This window comes from Numenius arquata, chromosome 2 (genome assembly GCF_964106895.1).
Source record: "Numenius arquata chromosome 2, bNumArq3.hap1.1, whole genome shotgun sequence".
NCBI lineage: Eukaryota > Metazoa > Chordata > Aves > Charadriiformes > Scolopacidae > Numenius > Numenius arquata.
This window is the reverse complement of record NC_133577.1, coordinates 99,412,547-99,431,199: the sequence shown is the minus strand read 5'-3', so window position 1 is coordinate 99,431,199 and position 18,653 is coordinate 99,412,547. Positions and strand designations below refer to the sequence as shown.

The 18,653-nt window shown below is 39.5% G+C and overlaps 1 protein-coding gene across 1 annotated transcript in view; it reads left to right on the top strand.

Annotated features, from left to right (window-relative positions):
- The window catches only part of TMEM117 (transmembrane protein 117), a 219,885-nt gene that overhangs the window by 168,850 nt on the left and 32,382 nt on the right, over nucleotides 1-18,653 (top strand). Inside the window, exon 5 of the mRNA XM_074169008.1 lies at nucleotides 9,567-9,726. Coding sequence (XP_074025109.1) covers nucleotides 9,567-9,726 — 160 coding nt within the window. The remainder of the gene's footprint in view (nucleotides 1-9,566; nucleotides 9,727-18,653) is intronic.

The window sequence follows — 18,653 nt, the reverse complement described above, 5'->3', positions numbered from 1 at the left end:
CTTATGCTCTTTCCCGTTTTTGAAACTAGAATTTAATAACATGTTTCAACTCAGGAAAATCAAGGAGGTGTTGAGATATACCTCTAGCTCTTGCTATAGATCTGAAGAGCCTAATTTTAGGCTCTTAAAGTAGCATTTCCATTGCCAGCTAAATGCAATTGAAATGGGAGTTGCCTTCTAAATGTAAATACATATGCTTTTTCCATTTCAAAAGCTTTTCCCCATTCTACATTGCTATGAATTTAAGACTTTACTGAGTACTCCATGATAACTGACAATAGGAGGTCAAGAATGTTTTCTTGTCATAACCAGTTTCTGTGACAGTTACTGGGGATGCTGGAAACATGGAAAGCCAAAGTCCCTGTTATGTATGTTTTGACATATGATCCCATGTCTTCCTGCTATAGTGAATAGCAAACCTTTACCTTACTCTTACCAGGGACTGAGAATAACATAACAACTTAATAACTAGCCACTAAGACACTCATTTCGGTGTGGGAAATCTGTGTTGAGAGTTGTACTAATGTTCTCTTGCTTATGCAAAACAGAGCAGCTCCAACGAGAGAGGCTGAACAAATGGCACCGTGTAGCACCCAAAGCCTGGTTATTATGGCAGTCAGCTGGTTTCTTTAAGGCTGGTACTCAAGTACATGGTCTGGATCACACAGAACAGGTATTTGCCCCTGGGCTGTTTGCCTCATCTTGTGCAGCTGAGATGCTGCCCTAACTCCTGGCTGCTCACATGCAGCAAGGTGTAGGAATCGTGCCTGGTTCTCATACAGCTTCCCTCACATTACAGAAATCAGCCCTTTCACAGGTAAATTCCATGTATTGATGAACTACCCTTGTCTGAATACAAACCAATTTCACTGAAAAATTGCCAGACACGTCTATCCTAAGACATATTTGATGCTCTGAAAACATTTTTGAAAATCTTGTTTCTGTTGTTTATTGAGCCAGCTGTCTTCCACTCCCCATTCTGTTGATAGAGTAAGTGATGTATCCCTCTGAAAGTAAACCAGAAAATGGCTTCCCTTTACCTTATATAGAATTGTGAGTTTTTTTCAAAATGCTTTCTGCTGGAGTTAGGCAATTAGCTTCTAACTTTGGAAGTTGAACATGGAGTAAAGTTCCTTGGATATAACTCATGTGAGTCCTATACCACCTTGTGTACGATAGGTGTTGATTGAAAATGTTTTTTACAAGCAAGACCACAAACCTTCTTAAACTGTTTTTCCTTTTCTGTGTCACAGATAGATAGGAAATGGCATTTGAAACTTAAAGCTTATGGCTGATGAGTTTAATTTAAATGAGCTGCTGTTTGAAATAGATAACGCTTTCATTTTAGTAAATTAATGGTGTGGCAAAAGGAAACTCAAAGATGCTTCTACCTATAATAAAAAAATGATGCTCTCTAGAATTCTAATATTTCACCATGTGATTACATTACCTAATCTTACTCATTTTATTACATGAAACATAGTAAAATGTTTCCTCTGTGCATTAACATAAATGTAATTTCAGACTTTATACAAATCTTTGTGCAAAAATCCCAAATAGCTCTGGAATCATATTGATACACTAATAGAATTGCAGCTGTCACAGTCAAAGGATAGAAGTAAAGCAAGGTCTGTGGGAGAGGTAATATGCTTCCTTTGACAAACTGATATAACTGAAAAAAACTAGTGCTGTTTACATTCACAAAAGTATTTTCATTTTTTAAAGTAAAATGATCGTTAAAAATGCAGAATCAACAATTCAGTTTTGCCAAACTCAGAGCATCCTTTATAATCTGTGGTGTCCAGTTTCTTCAGCTCACCAGGCAGAACGACAACAAGAGTAGATTAGAAGACTTAACTGGGAATACAAGGTTCTCAAAATGTGTGGTATCTGCTATTCATAAGCATTTATGAGCCAGTCCCAATATAGAGTTCCCTTTGCTATTCCCTATTTGAAAAAGAGAGCATTTCAGAACTTGCAACTTCAGAACAGGTATTTCAGCACTGGCAGTTACTGGCAAATACCCATTGCTTTCTACTGTAGGATAGGAGTTAGAAGTACACTATTGTGATGGCAAGTTTTTTTAAAAAAGATAATGCAATTAAAAGTCTGAATTAAAAACCATTTTCTTCTAATTGGTATTTAACTTCAGATAATTAAGTCTTTTTGATGGTAATCTACATTAATATACTTTCACCCAGTTATTTATGCCTGCAGAGCGTGCCATGGGGGTGTGGTGCTCTGAAATCTGACAGTAGTAGTATTCCATCTCTCTACCACATATTTGTCCCCGTCAGAGGATCAAGCACTGTATTTTAACAAAAGACATCCAGTGTAATTAATTTTCCAAATATTCCTAGATATTTGTTGCATGTGAATTCTTCTAGGGTGTGTCCGTATTAGAGGTTCACTTCATCAGCACACTTCTGAAGTGCATCTCGCAGTCACCTCTCCATCTGCCCTTTGGTTCATGGTATGGATTGACCTTGGGGTGCACAAGTGGGATTTCTTCTGGGTGGAAGCTGCTCTCTGGGATCTCGGCTAGCGAGCGGCGGTTATGGATGGGTGCTGGGTTCAGCCCACAAGACGCAAACACTGTGAATATGGATGGGGTTCTCAGCACCAACTGCATCTCTCTATGGCACTGCACTACCCCATCGCACTGCAGCAAAGGCAGAGCTCTCCCTGTAGAGCACTGTCCCAGCTGGGGCAGGAGAGCACTGGCCAGCTGGAGGCTTAAATCCCTGCTGCTCCAGAGAACCCAGATGCTTTTCACCAGCAGAGCATCTGTCCCTTATATTTGCTTAACTGCAGAAGTGGTCCTGACACCAAGCAACAGGCAGACTAAATATTTTATTTTAAATGGTTTTAGAGTTGCTATTTTTGACAGATTTAATAACAGAACCCTTCCTAATTAAAACAAGTGAAATAAAAAGTGTTGGCATTTGCATATGAACATCTGCAGTAGCATTGTTCTTTATAGTTATTGTACACTGTGGGACGGTATGTTTGGCCAGTGCTGATTCTGGGATTAAAAATTATGGAAAGTATTTAACTTGATGGATCATGTTTCTTTCCTGAGGACTGGAAAGCATTTTTAAATATCAAGAGCAGTAAAATTTCCCCTTCTGTATCTGTTTTCACAGGGTATTTTTAACTATTTTGGCACATTCATGAAAAATTGACATTATAAAACACTGCAACTGAAAACATAAATAGTAATTTATAAAACATTGATTAGAATTGCCTTTCTGTTTCCTATAGCACCATCTGAAGCTGAATGTTTTGATGAATGCTGATTAACTGCTAGGTGGTTTTATTTAGAGTTTAAATATATACCTAGATGTTATGCTAGTTAATTTTCTTTATTTATTTTCTTATATTTATATTTTTTCTTTATTAGTTCACATATATATTACGTATTTTATTAAGTATATATGTGCGTTTTCTTAACGTACAATAATAGGAACACAGAATTTATGATCTTTTTTCTTTATTAATGTGTCCTTCTGTCCCAAATGTACATAGTATTAATCAATACCTGGAATGCTTATTAGTGATATTTAACAGTTTTTAACTAACCTGGCTTAGTGGCAATTATGTGTGAATGTGTGATGAACAGTTCTCACAATGCTGTCATACAAATCTAAGAGCTACTTCAGACTAAGCACAGGTAGGTTTTTTTCTGGAAAAAGTGTAGTCAAAGGGCAAGATACTGCCTTTTGCCGGTTGGAAAAGACAAAATGAAGATGAGGAAAACAGCCAAAGTTTGCCTTTCATCTCTTCAGTCGATCTTAGCAGAACTCTTGCTATCTGATCATCAAAGCTGCAGCTTCATAAAAGATTTGGCAGAGGGTCATGTAAGACAGAAGAAAATTCTAAATAGCTCTAACAATGTTGCTGGTAAATTGAAGGTAGTGTTATCTTCGCCCTATATATGGTTGTGCAAAGAATTGTATTTGATACCTGAGCAGTGAAAAACTTCACTTTCACTATGTGGAGGCTTGACAAATGAGGTCCCATCATAGACCAGAATTTGGGTTTGGTACCCTTTGCCCTGCTGATTTAGACACAAAGAATCAGGAGTCTCAGACTGGAAACAGTTCTTGTTTCCAACATTTAATGTTTTGTGAACTTCTATACATTTCTTAGCTTGTCTGTATCTTTCCTGGGACAAATTCTGTTCAGTTTTCAGCCCAGTACAGACAAATAATACAGACAATTTCCTGAGGATGTGGCTGGATGGAGTAGAAGGTACGTCTGGCATAGGTCTGGAGGGGATGTGCTATGAATGGTTTTGTGGTACTGCATTGAGGCTGCAAGAGGATGAGTCAGGGCCTCATGGACTCTGCCTAGGGAATTCCTGATGTGGGAGGTAGGACATGCAAAACAACATGAGAGGGTGTCCCCAGGCAGCCAGGAGCTAACATCACTGCAGCATATTGTGTCTTCTGTCAGATCTCAGGTTGTCTCTACCACTTGGAAGTGGAAACAAACCAGGCTTGCTTGGAGGCAATGGGGAAGGTCATCTTTACTTTTTGCCACTATTGGGTGATGTCACCCATGAAGTAGCCCAGAGTGTAGGAATGGATCCCCAAGAAAATCTAGGTCATCACAGCACTGGATGGATTGCTCGCTCCACTGGGTTTTGTGGGTTTTGCTTTCTTTCACTGAACATTTTGGATTTATCTTAGACTCCTGGAAGAACTTCCTAGAAAATCCCACCCTATCCTCAGTATTTTGGAGAGTGGATGAAGGCAGGTAGCTCTGGCATTTTAACTTTAGAATATTGTCTGCTCACCCAAATGCATGCTATTCTAATTTTATTTTCTAGGAAAAGTGTATAAGTCTCAGCTGGCCCTATTTTGCTTCTCTTACTTTCCCTTGCTTTTTCTCTTGCTTTTCCTTGCATTGGTTTTGTGTCCTTGTTGTTTGTGTCCAGGTTATTTTTTCCATTACATTTTGTAATTATGTCTTGTTTATTTAATGAATGTGTTTCTAATTTAAGCTTTCTCAGTTCTGGTTCACCCTTTGGCCAGAGTTGTGCCAGAGAGTGGCATGCAGGGCATTGGGGCACTGGGACACCAGCAGAGAAATTTCTCACAAAGCCCCATAAGGAGTGTTTTTCTCAGAGGGTGAAGGGAGAGCACTGGCAAAGGAGGGATGAGAAAGAGCAGCTTTCCTTTACAACAGGATTTTATTTTTTTTTTTTTGAAGAACCAGTAGCAAAGTCCAGCCTGATCTATGGTCATCATGTCCCAAGTGACAGCTCAGGCATTGTATACAAAGGTCAGAGAGACAGAAGGTCTGAGGAGAATTTTTTTGTGATTTTTGGAAGAGTAAGAGGTGTTTAAGAGAAGGGATGCAATATTTTCAGCCTGACAGGCAGAAATAAGGCTGAGACAATAAGCATGATGATCACTGCATGTGTGGGCAATGTAGGTATGTATGGACTCTGACAGCAAAATGAAGCCTGCTGTTTCCAGTGATGGTCCTGTTAGCAAAGTTCCTTCTTTAGCAGAAGCTACGCAGTGCGCTGCATGTCGGCTTAATGTGCACAGGGTTTAGGAAACTTGCGTCTAGGGCAACAAATAAAGTCTCTGATCTCGCATAGCAAAGCAGCCCAATACATCCTCCAGCAGCATGCTGTGAAATTTATGAGCATATCCAAAAAAATTTCTGGACTGAGACAGAGACAGCAGGGAATATGCAGCACTGCCTACAGTGCAGGTCAGTCCCTGTATAGCGGACTTCCCCGAATCAAAGATGTCCTGTTTTCTAAACTTTACATGCAAACCTGTTAATCCACCAGGGTCTGCATTATGCTGCAGGGACAGCCTTTTTCTGTTCACATAACTGTGACCACCACTGAGCAAGCAGTAGATTCATCTCAGAGTTTTGCAAAGTTCAAGAGATCGCACAGAGCAAACCTGTGGATGACACCTGTGATGGGAGTGTGTGACACCAGCTCTGAATTTCCCCACCTCTAAGTGCTTTCCAAACAACTCATTGAGGTTGGGTTTGTCCAGATGATGGCTACCTCCTTGAACACTAGGATGGCAGCATGGAGACACTGCAAGTAAATTAATGCCAAGGTTTTGGCATAGTTTGTTGAAGATGGCCCATTGCATGTGAATGTTCTGTACTTACTGTTGATTGTAATAGTGCAGAGGAAAATGAGGTGTCACAGCCTTTCTCCTCCAGAAATGACATTTCTGCATGGTAGAGGCTCCAAGGTTGAGATTGTGACCCTGTCTGCCGTGAGGGATTGTCTGCAGCCACCACCAGTGATAAACACCTGCTCAAGCTTCTGGCCTATGTTGTTCATAACCTCTCATAGCATATAATATGCTGGGTGATAAAGGCTAAGTGGTTGGTCAGTTTGGTCAAAGCTTTTGGTAAAGAAAGTGCTGTTGTGGGAAGGTGCCACAGCATATCTTGTTTGACCCTTGCTAAGTGTGTGAGGACAAAATTAATGCTCTGTTGGCAAATGAGGGCCAGCAGTGTGGATTCAGTTTGGCATGAGTGACTTGGTTTGGCAAACTCAAGAGGTGCCAGCAGTAAAGTGTTCCTCTCTTCAAGCTTTCCTTTGGTTCAGAACTAGGGGGTTTAGATGATCACTGGCAGTGATAGTTACAGTACTGACTTTTCTCGACCCACCTAATAATTTTAACTTCTCAGTGTGCAATTGGCCTGGACAGTGGTTTTTGCAGACATTTTTTTTATTTTTATTCTTCATAGCAACCTTGTATCTTGAAGAGTATGGGCTAGGTTGTAAAGTGTGTGTTATTGTAGCTGAATAGGTGCCCAGGGCCCATAATCATTCAATATAGCAAGCTAGAACTAGAAGTGGAATATAAAAGTGTATTTCCTCTGTGAAGTAGAGAAAAGTTGAATTTCTCAATGTCTGGTACAGAGAAGAGTCAATCCTCTCTTGCCTTTTTCCTCATAGTCCTTCTATAAGCAAGAGACAGAGAGGTCCTGCCAGCAATGCTGTGAATAGTTTGATGATATAGTTCTTTCTCAGGAATGTGCATTTCAGAATAAAGGACAAGCTACACTGGCCTAAATACCGCAGCGTAGCTCACGTTGGTTCATCTGATACAAGTTATGTCAAGTTAAATGAAATCCTCGGCATCTTTCTTCTCTTAATCCCCAGGACACTGGGGCAGTGCTGTACTTTCACAAGAAGTGAACTGAACTCTAACCCAGACAAACTCAGTTTATAATAACTCCAAAAGCATGTACTGTATATTTTGCTGTGTTCTAGTATCATAGGTCAAAAATACCAATGAGTGCTAATTATGCTGTTTAACGCAACCATTTCAAAAATCTATTTCTAACCTTTTTTATTGGTTTCACTTTTTTTTTTTTGCTATTAGCAGCCCATTTTCTGCTTGCTTCCCTCCCTATTTGACATTTCAGAATGAATAACAAAGCAGTTTTTTAAGTGCATATGCATTTCCTCAAGGAAATAGGGCTCGAGCACACTCATTGGTCTTTGCATGCATGCCAATGAAGCATGCATAAAAATATGTCTGCCTTTGCTTGCATAGATACCAAAGTCCGACCTTCCATGATTTGAACTCTTGCTCCAAAACACAAATGCATAATTCAAGAGGAATGAAGCAGAATAGTGTTGAGCATAACTTCTGCGTACACAGTTCCCATAACAAACCAAGCAGACTTCAATTATGTTTCTAAACTGTCCATGTACTAGGAGATGTGGCTTCCTCACCACGAGGACAAGGAAAATCACTGCACCCAATGGCCAGGGCAGTCTGCATGGGCCGTCAGACAAGCACTGAGGGCTACGTTCTTTCTGGAGAACTCACGTAAAAAAGTGAGAACATTTATCTCCATGTGAATTTCAAATATGAAGGCGAAATAGGTGGGAAAAACCAGCTTTGTGGGTCTCAAGAGACTATATACATGAGAGAAGCACTGTAATGAATCACGTTTCTGAAGCATTCTGGGTATGTGCCAAAGTGGAGCCTGTAGAAAAGTCCGTCAGGTTCAGGTACTTACAGGTGAGATGGCAGCTAAGCAAATGTTTTAGGGATAAGCAGGCTTGAATATTGCTTATGTCTAACGAAGTCTAATGAAGTCTAATGTGCCTCATTCGTGTCTTTCTTGCCCAGATGCTGGAAACACACTCAAGGGATACTGTTATGGTGCCAACCATAGTGTTGAATATTACTGAATTTATTTATTAAGAATAAAAATAAATGTTCAAAGGTAAAGGTGGTAGCAATCAAATAATTTTGTTTCTCAATATATTGTGAAGAAATACAGTGGCATGAGCCACAGAAGAATGATGTTTAGGAGTCCAAATGTATACACTGCTGCTTATGTGCATGTTTGTTTTCCCTTCCTACACAGACACGGTCAAGGCTGACGTATAAAAAGAAATGCCTACAGACTGGTAGCCTGTGACTACTGGTGTAGAGATTTTTCTTTTACTCTTTTGAGCATTTGTCCCATTTGGAAGTGTCATGGGAAATATTCTTCACATTGTTTTACAGCCCTTGGTAGCTGAAGAAAATGAGACTTTATTGCTGTAGAAAAAAATTCCACCCTGCCACGGTTATTTAGATGTGTGCATGCATTCAGATGTTGATATGCCCCTGTTATAGCACAGATTTACTGACAGCTATGGCTATTGGGATAAGCCTTGCTCCCCCTCAAATTATCAGCTAAATTTACCTCTTTCCACAGAGCCAGGAATTTAATCAGTCATCGCTGCCAACTCTGAAGGATATCACCAAAGTGCTCCTGGAAATGATGCAGTGCTATTTTGGGGAGATAGCTTAGAAAGATATTTTCTTGAATACCATATTGCAAAATTGTATGAATTAGCCAAATGTGTCTTCTGGAATTATCATAACATTCATACGGAGGCTTTATTACTTTTGTAATTCACTCTTCACTGACTTCTCAGAAATGCCGTAAGATGTGTTGAAAACTTGTACAAAGGACATCTTAGGAGACACAAGGCAAAATCTTTCCACAACCCCCACAATTTTACTAAATATTAATTTAGTGCAATTAAAATTTGTTTCATACAGCTGTGTTTCTGTATAAAAGTTAGACTTCACAGTTAGTTTCCTACAGCTCCTACAGCTGACAAAAGACTTTTCAAAGGTTCTAATGTCTTTGGTGCCGTAGAAAGTGTTCTCTCAAATTGCTCATTTGAATTTGGTGTAGATCATACAGTCCTTGGTACTTTATTATAGATTACTTCTTTCTTATTTTGCTTAATTGGTTTGCACCCTCAGTGAAAAATATGGAACGAAGAACGAGAGTGATACACTCCAGCCTAATTTTGCAACATGCTTAGTATTAGCTATGAAATTGCTTTTTACTAAGGGTACAGCTGGCTGCTTTCCTATTTTGAATTAGATGATTTGTTTGTACACTTAATTTTCTTCAATCTCTTTTCATCAACGGAAAAGTACTGATAAAGCACTAGTTGACCATTAGAAGGCAGATAAAATAGAATGATGCATCTTCATTACTATTGTATTCTCTCTGAGTTTCTTTTTTTTTTTTTTTTGGCCTTGCAGGACGGTTCTGTTTACTCTGACCTCTGTAGTTGTGCTTGTCATCACTACTGACTGGATCAGCTGGGACAAGTTGAATCGTGGATTTCTGCCAAGTGACGAGGTCTCAAGAGCCTTCTTGGCTTCTTTCATCTTGGTGTTTGACCTTCTTATTGTCATGCAGGTACATTCTGTTAATGATTCATTCTGGCTGCTGATGCTGCCTAGTCAATCTATTTCCACTAGTAAATGGTGTTTAGCTAAGACTACGTAGGGGTAAATAAATGTTAAGTTTGCAATTGCAATTAGTACAGGCACTTTACAACACCATTCTCAGTCACTTGCAAAAACCCTGCTGGCTTTTTATTGTGAAAACATTGCTGATTTCTCTTCCTAGACTACCAGGGAAGAACTCTGTGACATTAGAAGGTGTTTTATGCAAAAATGATATCAGAGAAAGAAACAGAATCTAGTTGTTTTGTAAATTCAAAGCTTCTCTTAGGAGGACGAGAGAAATTCAGCCAAACAAGAAAGAAATACTTCCAAATTTCAAGCATTTACAATATTAGGTATACACATGTTGTAGCACTTTAATAGATTAAAATTAGTATTCGCTGTTAAGATTCCACTTTCACATGAATGTTTCTTTACTTTGATGACAGGTCCTTGTACTGTAATGTCTCCTGCCAGTGAGGTTAACTGGGGAGATGATTCCCTGCAGTCTGCCTGCTGCCTGCTCCTTTGAATCTAGCTGTTAAGAAAGGAATCTGGGTCACAAGTATGTGGCCCAAACCCTCCTTCATGTGATGCTGTGCTCTACCCTTTCCATTTGTCTGTAGTTTGAGCCTTGTGTGAATAACTCACCCAATGCTCTGGGAAGAATTAGGTCATTTGGGTTGAGGCAAGGAAAAGGAGCATTGAAGGCCTGAGTGACTTTTGCTATTAGTCCTAGACGTGTTAGACTATTGAACTCAAGTTTAGCAAAGAATTTGAGAAGAACTGATGCATCTGGGGAGAAATAACCCCATGCACCAGTACAGGTTGGGGGCTGACTTGCTGGAGAGCACCTCTGAGGAGAAAGACCTAGGAGTCCTGGTGGACAATAGGATGACCATGAGCCAGCAATGTGCCCTTGTGGCCAAGAAGGCCAATGGCATCCTGGGGCGCATCAAGAAAAGTGTGACCAGCAGGTCGAGAGAGGTTATCCTCCCCCTCTACTCTGCCCTGGTGAGGCCCCATCTGCAGTACTGTGTCCAGTTCTGGGCTCCCCAGTTCAAGAAGGACAGGCAGCTGCTGGAGATGGTATAGCAGAGGGCTACAAAGATGATTAGAGGCCTGGAGCATCTCTCTTATGAGGAGAGGCTGAGGGACTTGGGTCTTTTTAGTCTGGAGAAGAGAAGGCTGAGGGGGGATCTGATCAATGCTTATAAATGCTTGAAGGGTGGGTGTCAAGAGGAGGAGGCCGGTCTTTTTTCAGTGGTGCCCGGGGATAGGACAAGAGGAAATGAGCACAAACTTGAATATAAGAAGTTCCACCTAAACATGAGGAGGAACTTCTTTACTTTGAGGGTGCCAGAGCACTGGAATAGGCTGCCCAGGGAAGTAGTGGAGTCTCCTTCTCTGGAGACATTCAAAACCTGCCTGGACAAGTTCCTGTGCAACCTGCTCCAGGTGGACCTGCTCTGGCAGGGGGGTTGGACTTGATGATCTCCAGAAGTCTCTTCCAACCCCATGTGATTCTGTGATTCTGTCCTTTGTCTCCAATATATTACTAACTAACCCTGCTAGCGAATATGGTTTCTGAGACACTTAGTTCTCTTTAATGAGATATCTATTGCTTGACTAATTACCATAGAGGTTACACTGTGATGGCACTCAGAATTTATCACTGCTGTACTAGGACATTAAAGCTGCATACAGTCCTATAGTTCAGTTTTATTTTCCAGTGTCCACCACTGCTCAGTGCTCACTGTGGTTCACGGTTAGAACAAAGAGGATAAGAAAGGGAGTACTCTTTTTCTAGTAAGATTTCTGGTGCTTTCTTTTCTCTCCCTTTGCATTTGACATTTTGTTTGCTGTTTCAAAAAGATTCAAGAGAATGTATAATAAATGATTGTACTTCACAGGGCTGTAATGAAAGTGTGAATGAAAATACACGATGTATCAAGCTATACTGAATTTGATATTGTATGCAGGGTGGAGAAAGAGAGTTGTCTTCATACTAAATAATTATTAAATCATCCTTTCAACTTTGAAAAATGAAGTTCCATTACTCTGGCCTTGGAGTTGCTGAATATAGGGAAGAATTTTATTTGAAACAGCTTGTTCCAAGTACTATTTCATATTTTCACAACACAGAGCAAGAGGCTCTTTTTAATTGCATTTTTGACTGATGTTTGTGTGATGGAGTTATTTATTTATTTAAAGTTATTTATTTGGACTTTGCAACAAAGTTGGCATGTTTTATTTACAGTGCAGTTCTAGCATCATTGCGTTGCTACTGCAATAAAGTCAAGACAGCAAAGTATTAAATCACAAGTGAAGATCATCAGGATCATGATCCTTTGACTGAAGTACGCTTTAGAATTACACATATCTAGAAACACTTTCTAAGAATGTTGTCTGTTTCACTTTTATTTTTTTCCTAACTTAAGCTTTGGCAACAAACTGGTAAAATCAGAAAAAGAAGAAAAAAAAAAAAGGTTAGTATGAAGAAATTTCTGTTTGAGGCTGATGCTAAGAGCACAGATGAAGTCTTATCTAATTTTTTGCTACAGGCATTTTCTGCCCCTCTGAATGGTAGCATTAATACTGTGTTTAGCAAGAAGAGAAGACCAATTGAGTTTGGAAATCCATCCTCAATGCTGTGAAAAACAATCACATAATTGTAAAGGATGGCTTTGCGTTCTTAATATTATTGTAACTTAATATTTATCTAAGCCTATGTGGAGCATAAGAAAGAAATAAAGGCTGAGTGGTCCCTGCCCTGAAGAGCTACCTTTTTTCGATTAGACATAACCCAGGCAGACGTGTGAAGAGCAAAATAAGGACAGCTTATACATGAGTATACATCATACATGAGTGATGCTTAAGGGTATGTGCACTTTTTACCTTTGGTTTCCACCCTGCAACAAACCCTGGCTGACTCCCAGCAAGACTAACTCCTCCAGTCCCAGCAATTCAGGGAATATCCAGTCATATGGAATATGGTCAGGGAGACAAGTGCAGATGAAAGACAGAGTAGAGGACAGAGACTTGTGTCTGCAATGTAAATGTGAGAGTTATGACTGCAAAAATATTAAGACAATCTGAGAAAACGGATCATGGAGAAGGTTGCCGGACTACAACAGGATGGCTATTGCAGTTGGTTTCTGTCTCAGGCTCTGTTCCTACCTCTTCCGCCAACTTTGCTGTGACACATCACTTCACACCCACCCTCTCTGGAGTGAAGAAAAAGGACTGTGAGGGCCTGTTTAGATAGCTGCTGTGTATCCATCTCCACCTGATTTTAATCACTGTGTTTTTATAGTCAATGGAGAGATGAAATACAGTTGGGGTGCTTTTTAACAGCTGGAGTAGGATGACGTGCAAATGCCCTAGAAGTGCACATTTGTCTCCATGGAGAATAAACAGATCCAACATGATGAACTGAGAGGAACATCTCTTAAGCCAGAACCAAAAGAAACGTTATGAGGGTGGCATGGCTCGAGTCCAGCGCTGCAGCTCTACAAGGATCCCGATCAGCTATTTCCACAGCCAGTCAAAGAACCAAAGTAGCCTTTCTCTGCTAGTATTTTAACAAGGAGACTTCTTTAGAGCATGTCTGAGTCTTGCAGACAGAACCATCTCCACTTCTCCCACTGCTGCCTGACCAGGGTTTGAAAGGAATCTAAGTTTCACTGGGTCTAGGACAGTGTATCAGAGATAACACCCATTTTAGATTGCTTGAGAGGCAGCACAGAGGCATTATTTCATTCCTGGTTGTCAAGATGTTTTATCCAATGTAAAACCAAACATTGATTATTTTTTTTAAAAATATAGAGATTGCATATTTTCTAACTGAAAAACAACAGATCAAATTCAGTCCAATACAGGTGAGCATTAGTTCACTTTAAAGGACACGTGCTTGCTTATAGTAAGAAAGTAAAAACTCTACAAGTTTGTTATTTTTTCCACAGCATGGAAGTGATGAAGTTAGTCATTTTCACAATGTGTTTAATTATGCTTGTCCTGATAATTGGGATGGCAAGATGCCAACATATGCATGTTTCTGGCACCTACAGCATTCACTGCTGTACATGGGCATCATTATATTTTTAGCCTAAGTTTCAGACTGAGTGCAAGACCACGTATTAAAGCTGGATATGTAGTAATGCTATTATCATGTAATAGAACTTTTTACTATCTTAATGAAAAATTCACATATTTAGTTCTCTCTCTCAAAGATGTGATGGAAAAACTGTTAATTAAAGGAGTAAATATGAAAAATGAAACTACAATACTACAGTCCCACATTCTGAATACCTCTATTTGAGCAAGTAGACAGTAACTCATGCATTAGCCCATATATCAACTTTTTTTTTTCTTTTTTTTTTCTGTTCTTGTCATGTTCTTAGTGACTTTATTAATGGGTAGGAGCCTGTGGTGGCTGGACTATTAAACCTCATATGTCAAGGGGAGATGAATTGTTTCATCTCTGTATTGTCTTTTGTGGGCGTTTACAGGTTTCTCCAGACTTCTGAAAGACTGTGGAGCTTTTCAGCATGACTAGAGTCGTACACTGTAGCTACCTTGCTGAGCGCTTTGCAAGTCCCCTGGTGTAAATTCTTGCAACTCGTATGACTTACTGCAACTTTTTATCTGACAGTACAATCAGATACAGTGTCTGAGGGATTTAAAAGCTAGCTGAAAATACTATTTGATTGCAAAAGGAGAATTTATTCTTCAATAAACTGAAGAAATTCTGTAGTGGCTGAGCGGACTAAACAGAAGCCAGGAAGTTCTGTCTGAGATTCTTTGAGAAAGCTCTTGTATGTTAATCTTTAACCAAACTAGCAAAATAATCCCATTAATACCAAATGGGGATACTCATAAATAAAGAGAGCAGAATTTTGTCCTTCTGGGTAACTGGAAAGAAATTAAACTCAAAGACAGTTAGATAATTAACAACATTCCTCATGCCTAGTGCTGGATCTCTGCTTATGTAGGTATTAGGATATCAGGACACTGATTGTTTTTTTTAAATAATAACCATTTTTCAAATCTATTTGTCATAATACTTTTGTATGTAAATTGTTTTAACACGTAGCTCTAGATCACTCCTTGCTACTGCAGTTGAAAATCAACCTATGTAAAGGGTGGCCCATCACTTCTTTTTTTGTTTTGTTTTCTGCAGAATGTCTGGTCTTCTGTCTTTGGTAGAGTTTTAGTAAGAGAATTAGAAAGTTAACAGATTGAAGAAATCTGTATTTGGCTGTCCTGTGTTTTTAATTCTAGTTCTTCATAGTTCCCTGGAAAAACAAACAAACAAACAAACAAACAAAAGTAGTTAATTTAGCTACTTTGTAATGTTAATTATGTCTTGTAGATGTCATTGTTAAACAGTAACATAGAAATGTTATCAGCAAAATGGAACATACTCTGGTCTTGTTAACAAATACATAAAGCGGGGACAATCCCACTTAGTTTCAGTTTTACGCTGATGGAGAGGCTGTTTTGATTAAAATCTAGTATGATGTGTGAGCACATTAAAAAAACACCACCCATAACATCAAGTGCATAGAAGATATAATTTGCTTGAATAGTTAAAGATAGAGTAGAAATCCGGTCTTGTCCACACAAACTGGGTAAAGACTTGATTTTTAGAGTTTGAGGGAGTTTTTAGAAAATCTATTTAACTTTGCAGAGGTAATTTGATTGTGACTTTTAACTGGATTTACACTCAGTAATTTGATAGAATTAATTTACATGTATACAAACAAGAAGAGAATCCTGATTTACGCTTTAAGCAGACTACACAACTATAGTAGTTTTCCTTTGAAACAGACAAGCAGGAAATGATTTTGTGTTCATAGACAAAGCAGGATATACAAAATAATTTGTCATTCCTGACAGAGAAGATCCTCTCAGCTGTATATTTGATTCAAGAGTGGTATGTAATTTTTTTTTGTTTCCTAACAAGCAACAGCAAAAAGTACCAACGCATTGTTTGTCCCCAAGGAAGTTACCAAACTTTGAATGAAAAATTCCTTCTAAAACCCTCCCATTCAGCACAACAGCTTCTGAAGAAGAGAGCACTTGAACGTCAGGGTGCTTTGCTGGGTTTTGTAACATTTGAAAACACAATAATAAAATACAAGTCACAGGTGAGAAACACCTGTGTTAGTGAACTCAGCAACCAATTTTTGCATGATTTCTGACATTCAGGATTTCTGTATGTGACGGGTTACTATGGATTTTTAATCATGTACTACTTGCCCTTTCAAGATGCCTTTTCACCAGCCATAAGGGCAGGTGACCAGTGACAGGTTTTTTAGAGGAGTCAGGATAGATGGGAATTCACCTTTAATAAAACAGAGGGCAGATCCAGCTCCATTACTGGTGTCCCCAGTCATTACCATATGGCTAGGTTTTACAAGGAGGAGCCATATACCCCAGACTGCTTTTTTCAGCTACTATGTGGAGTGTTTCATTCCACTCAGAGTACATTGCTCTTCACTAGCAGATTTTAGACATGCCTGTCAGACAGCATTACAAAAATGGGTAAACATTTTGAACACACGGTTGTACTCAGCTAATTGTGCAGTGTTTGCTGAAGAACCCTACTGTGAGGATTGGCTCTGTAGTACTGTACCTTCCATGGCCTGCAGGTCTCTGAAGGAGAAGGGAACAAGTTCAAGTGAGGTAACTGTGGGAGAAACCTTTCTGTAGCAAGTAATAGATCTTCCTTCTTGCAAAGTCTCTCACGTGGGAAAGACTTACCCCTTTTCTTTTGTCCTTTCTACATCCTCATCCTTCTGTGGATCATGGAAACATTCTCTATTAGCACTGGTGTAGAACATTCAAAAATAATTCTGAAAAATAACAATTAGTTAGAAGGACTAGAAGGGACCAGCTCTTGATCTACAGCTTTGCTTTATTTATTACTATAAATTCAAGTGACAGACTCGAGCACAGTCCAAAACACTGTTTAACCAACATATTGATAACATTTCTCATGGCATTATTGCACTGTGGCACTTCTTCCTGCAGTGTCAGACACAGGTCTTTCTTGCCTATTCTAGAAGTGTTCCTTTTCTTGAATCTGCCTCCAGAGCTGGTACCCTTGCATTTATATCTGCACTGAATTTCTCGGTCCCAAAAAGCTTTGTTTTATTTCCCTGAAAGTCACTGGTTTGGGGGGTATCAGGTATTGCTCCTTTCTATTTTGAAGACAGAATAGTAGCTCTCCTGAGCTCTGCTTCCACCCACCCCATCAGACATCGTTTTTCTGTTAGCTTTCCCGTGTCTTCTGTCTGTGATTGATTGGTATCAAGAGAGTAGGTTACTTCCTAGCTATCATGTACTGAGTGGGACAAGTTAGAGTGGTCCCAGATAGTGTGGTCCCAGAATCAACCTGCTTGACAGCTCAGAAATGAGCAGCTAGAAATGGAATCAGCATCCCACAGAGTGAAGCTGTCCCTGTCCCTCTCCTGGCAGGGAAGTGAGGCTCTGGGGAACTGGTGCCTGGACTCTCCACATCTCTTTCCCATCTGCCTCTTCATATTGTTGTTTTCTGTGGACAAGGCAAAGAGAACGGAAATGTACCATATTTATAGGTCAGAGAATAAAATAATGCGTTGAAATCCACTGGTTTTATTTTGAAGGGAAACATCCTTTGAGTTTGATGGAACTGTATGTAGTGTTTATGTAGAAGGGTGACGAGGAGGGGGTGAAAGTACAACATTGTTATGTGTAATTAAAACCCAGAAGCTTCTGTTGGAATATTTTCAAAATCCAACTGGGTATATAAATTCCTTTTGAAAATCCCTGAAACAATCCTTTGCCCCCTTGCCAGAACCCACTACAAATACAGTTTATTTCTTCAACTCTTTCAGTTACTTTGGGACTAAGAAAATGATAAGTAAAATCCTTTTCCCTTGAGAAAAGATGGGTGTATTTTTTCCCTTATTGCACATTATATACCCTACCTTTTCAATGAGGTGTCTTGGTTTATATTGCAGTGTTTTCGTTCTGTGCTTGTCTAGTTTGATAACTGGCTCCACCATTTTATGCTGTGGATTTGTCAAAAAAGACATGTGAAGTACACTGTTTTTAAGTACATTTTGTCCTTTGCACTGGTTGCAGATAGTTAAATCTAACTTGGGCGCATTATATTTGTCTTGGGCATTACAGATTCAACTCCAGGGTTTGCTTCAGCTGCTGTAACTTGGTGTATTTGTGCTGACCTGAATCCTATTGTGCCAATTTATACCAGCTGAGGGCTGGGCCCTTTTTTTCAGTTCTGTGACTCAGTTCCTCATTTGCTGAAAAGGAACAACTTTAGTTCTTTTCTTTTGCTAGTTCTCTGATTGTCTGCTTAGCCCCTAAGGTGCTCAGAGAAGGATGCTCTCTGACTTGGTACAGCTTCTAGCATAATCAGGCACCAGTCCCAGCTGGAGCCTCTTGGCTCTGAGATGACTACACACAAAACGAATTAGCTGAAAAAGCTTCTCATTTGTCACAGTCGTTCCCTTTCGCTCTGACAGCGAGTACATGCCATACATGTGACACTGAGGCCCTTCTTTTGCAGTGCAGGTATTTGCCTGACATAATGAAGCAGTTCTCTAAAAGCAAACCTAACATTTTCCCACACTGTCCCCTGAAACCATCATATCCAGCCCAAATGCACAAAGAAAAGTGGAATTCTAGGAACAACAAAAGCTGGAAATTGTTTGCAAGTCTTTCACAGGACTATTTTCATCTGTATTTGCAAGGAGAGTCTTGTCAGACTCTGCTACAATCACTGTGTGATAGGTTTTGTTATTGTTGGGTGTATGTCTGATGACTGTTGCATTGCTTAAGATTGTATTGCAGTGATATATGTTGATATAACAGTAATTGTGACATTCA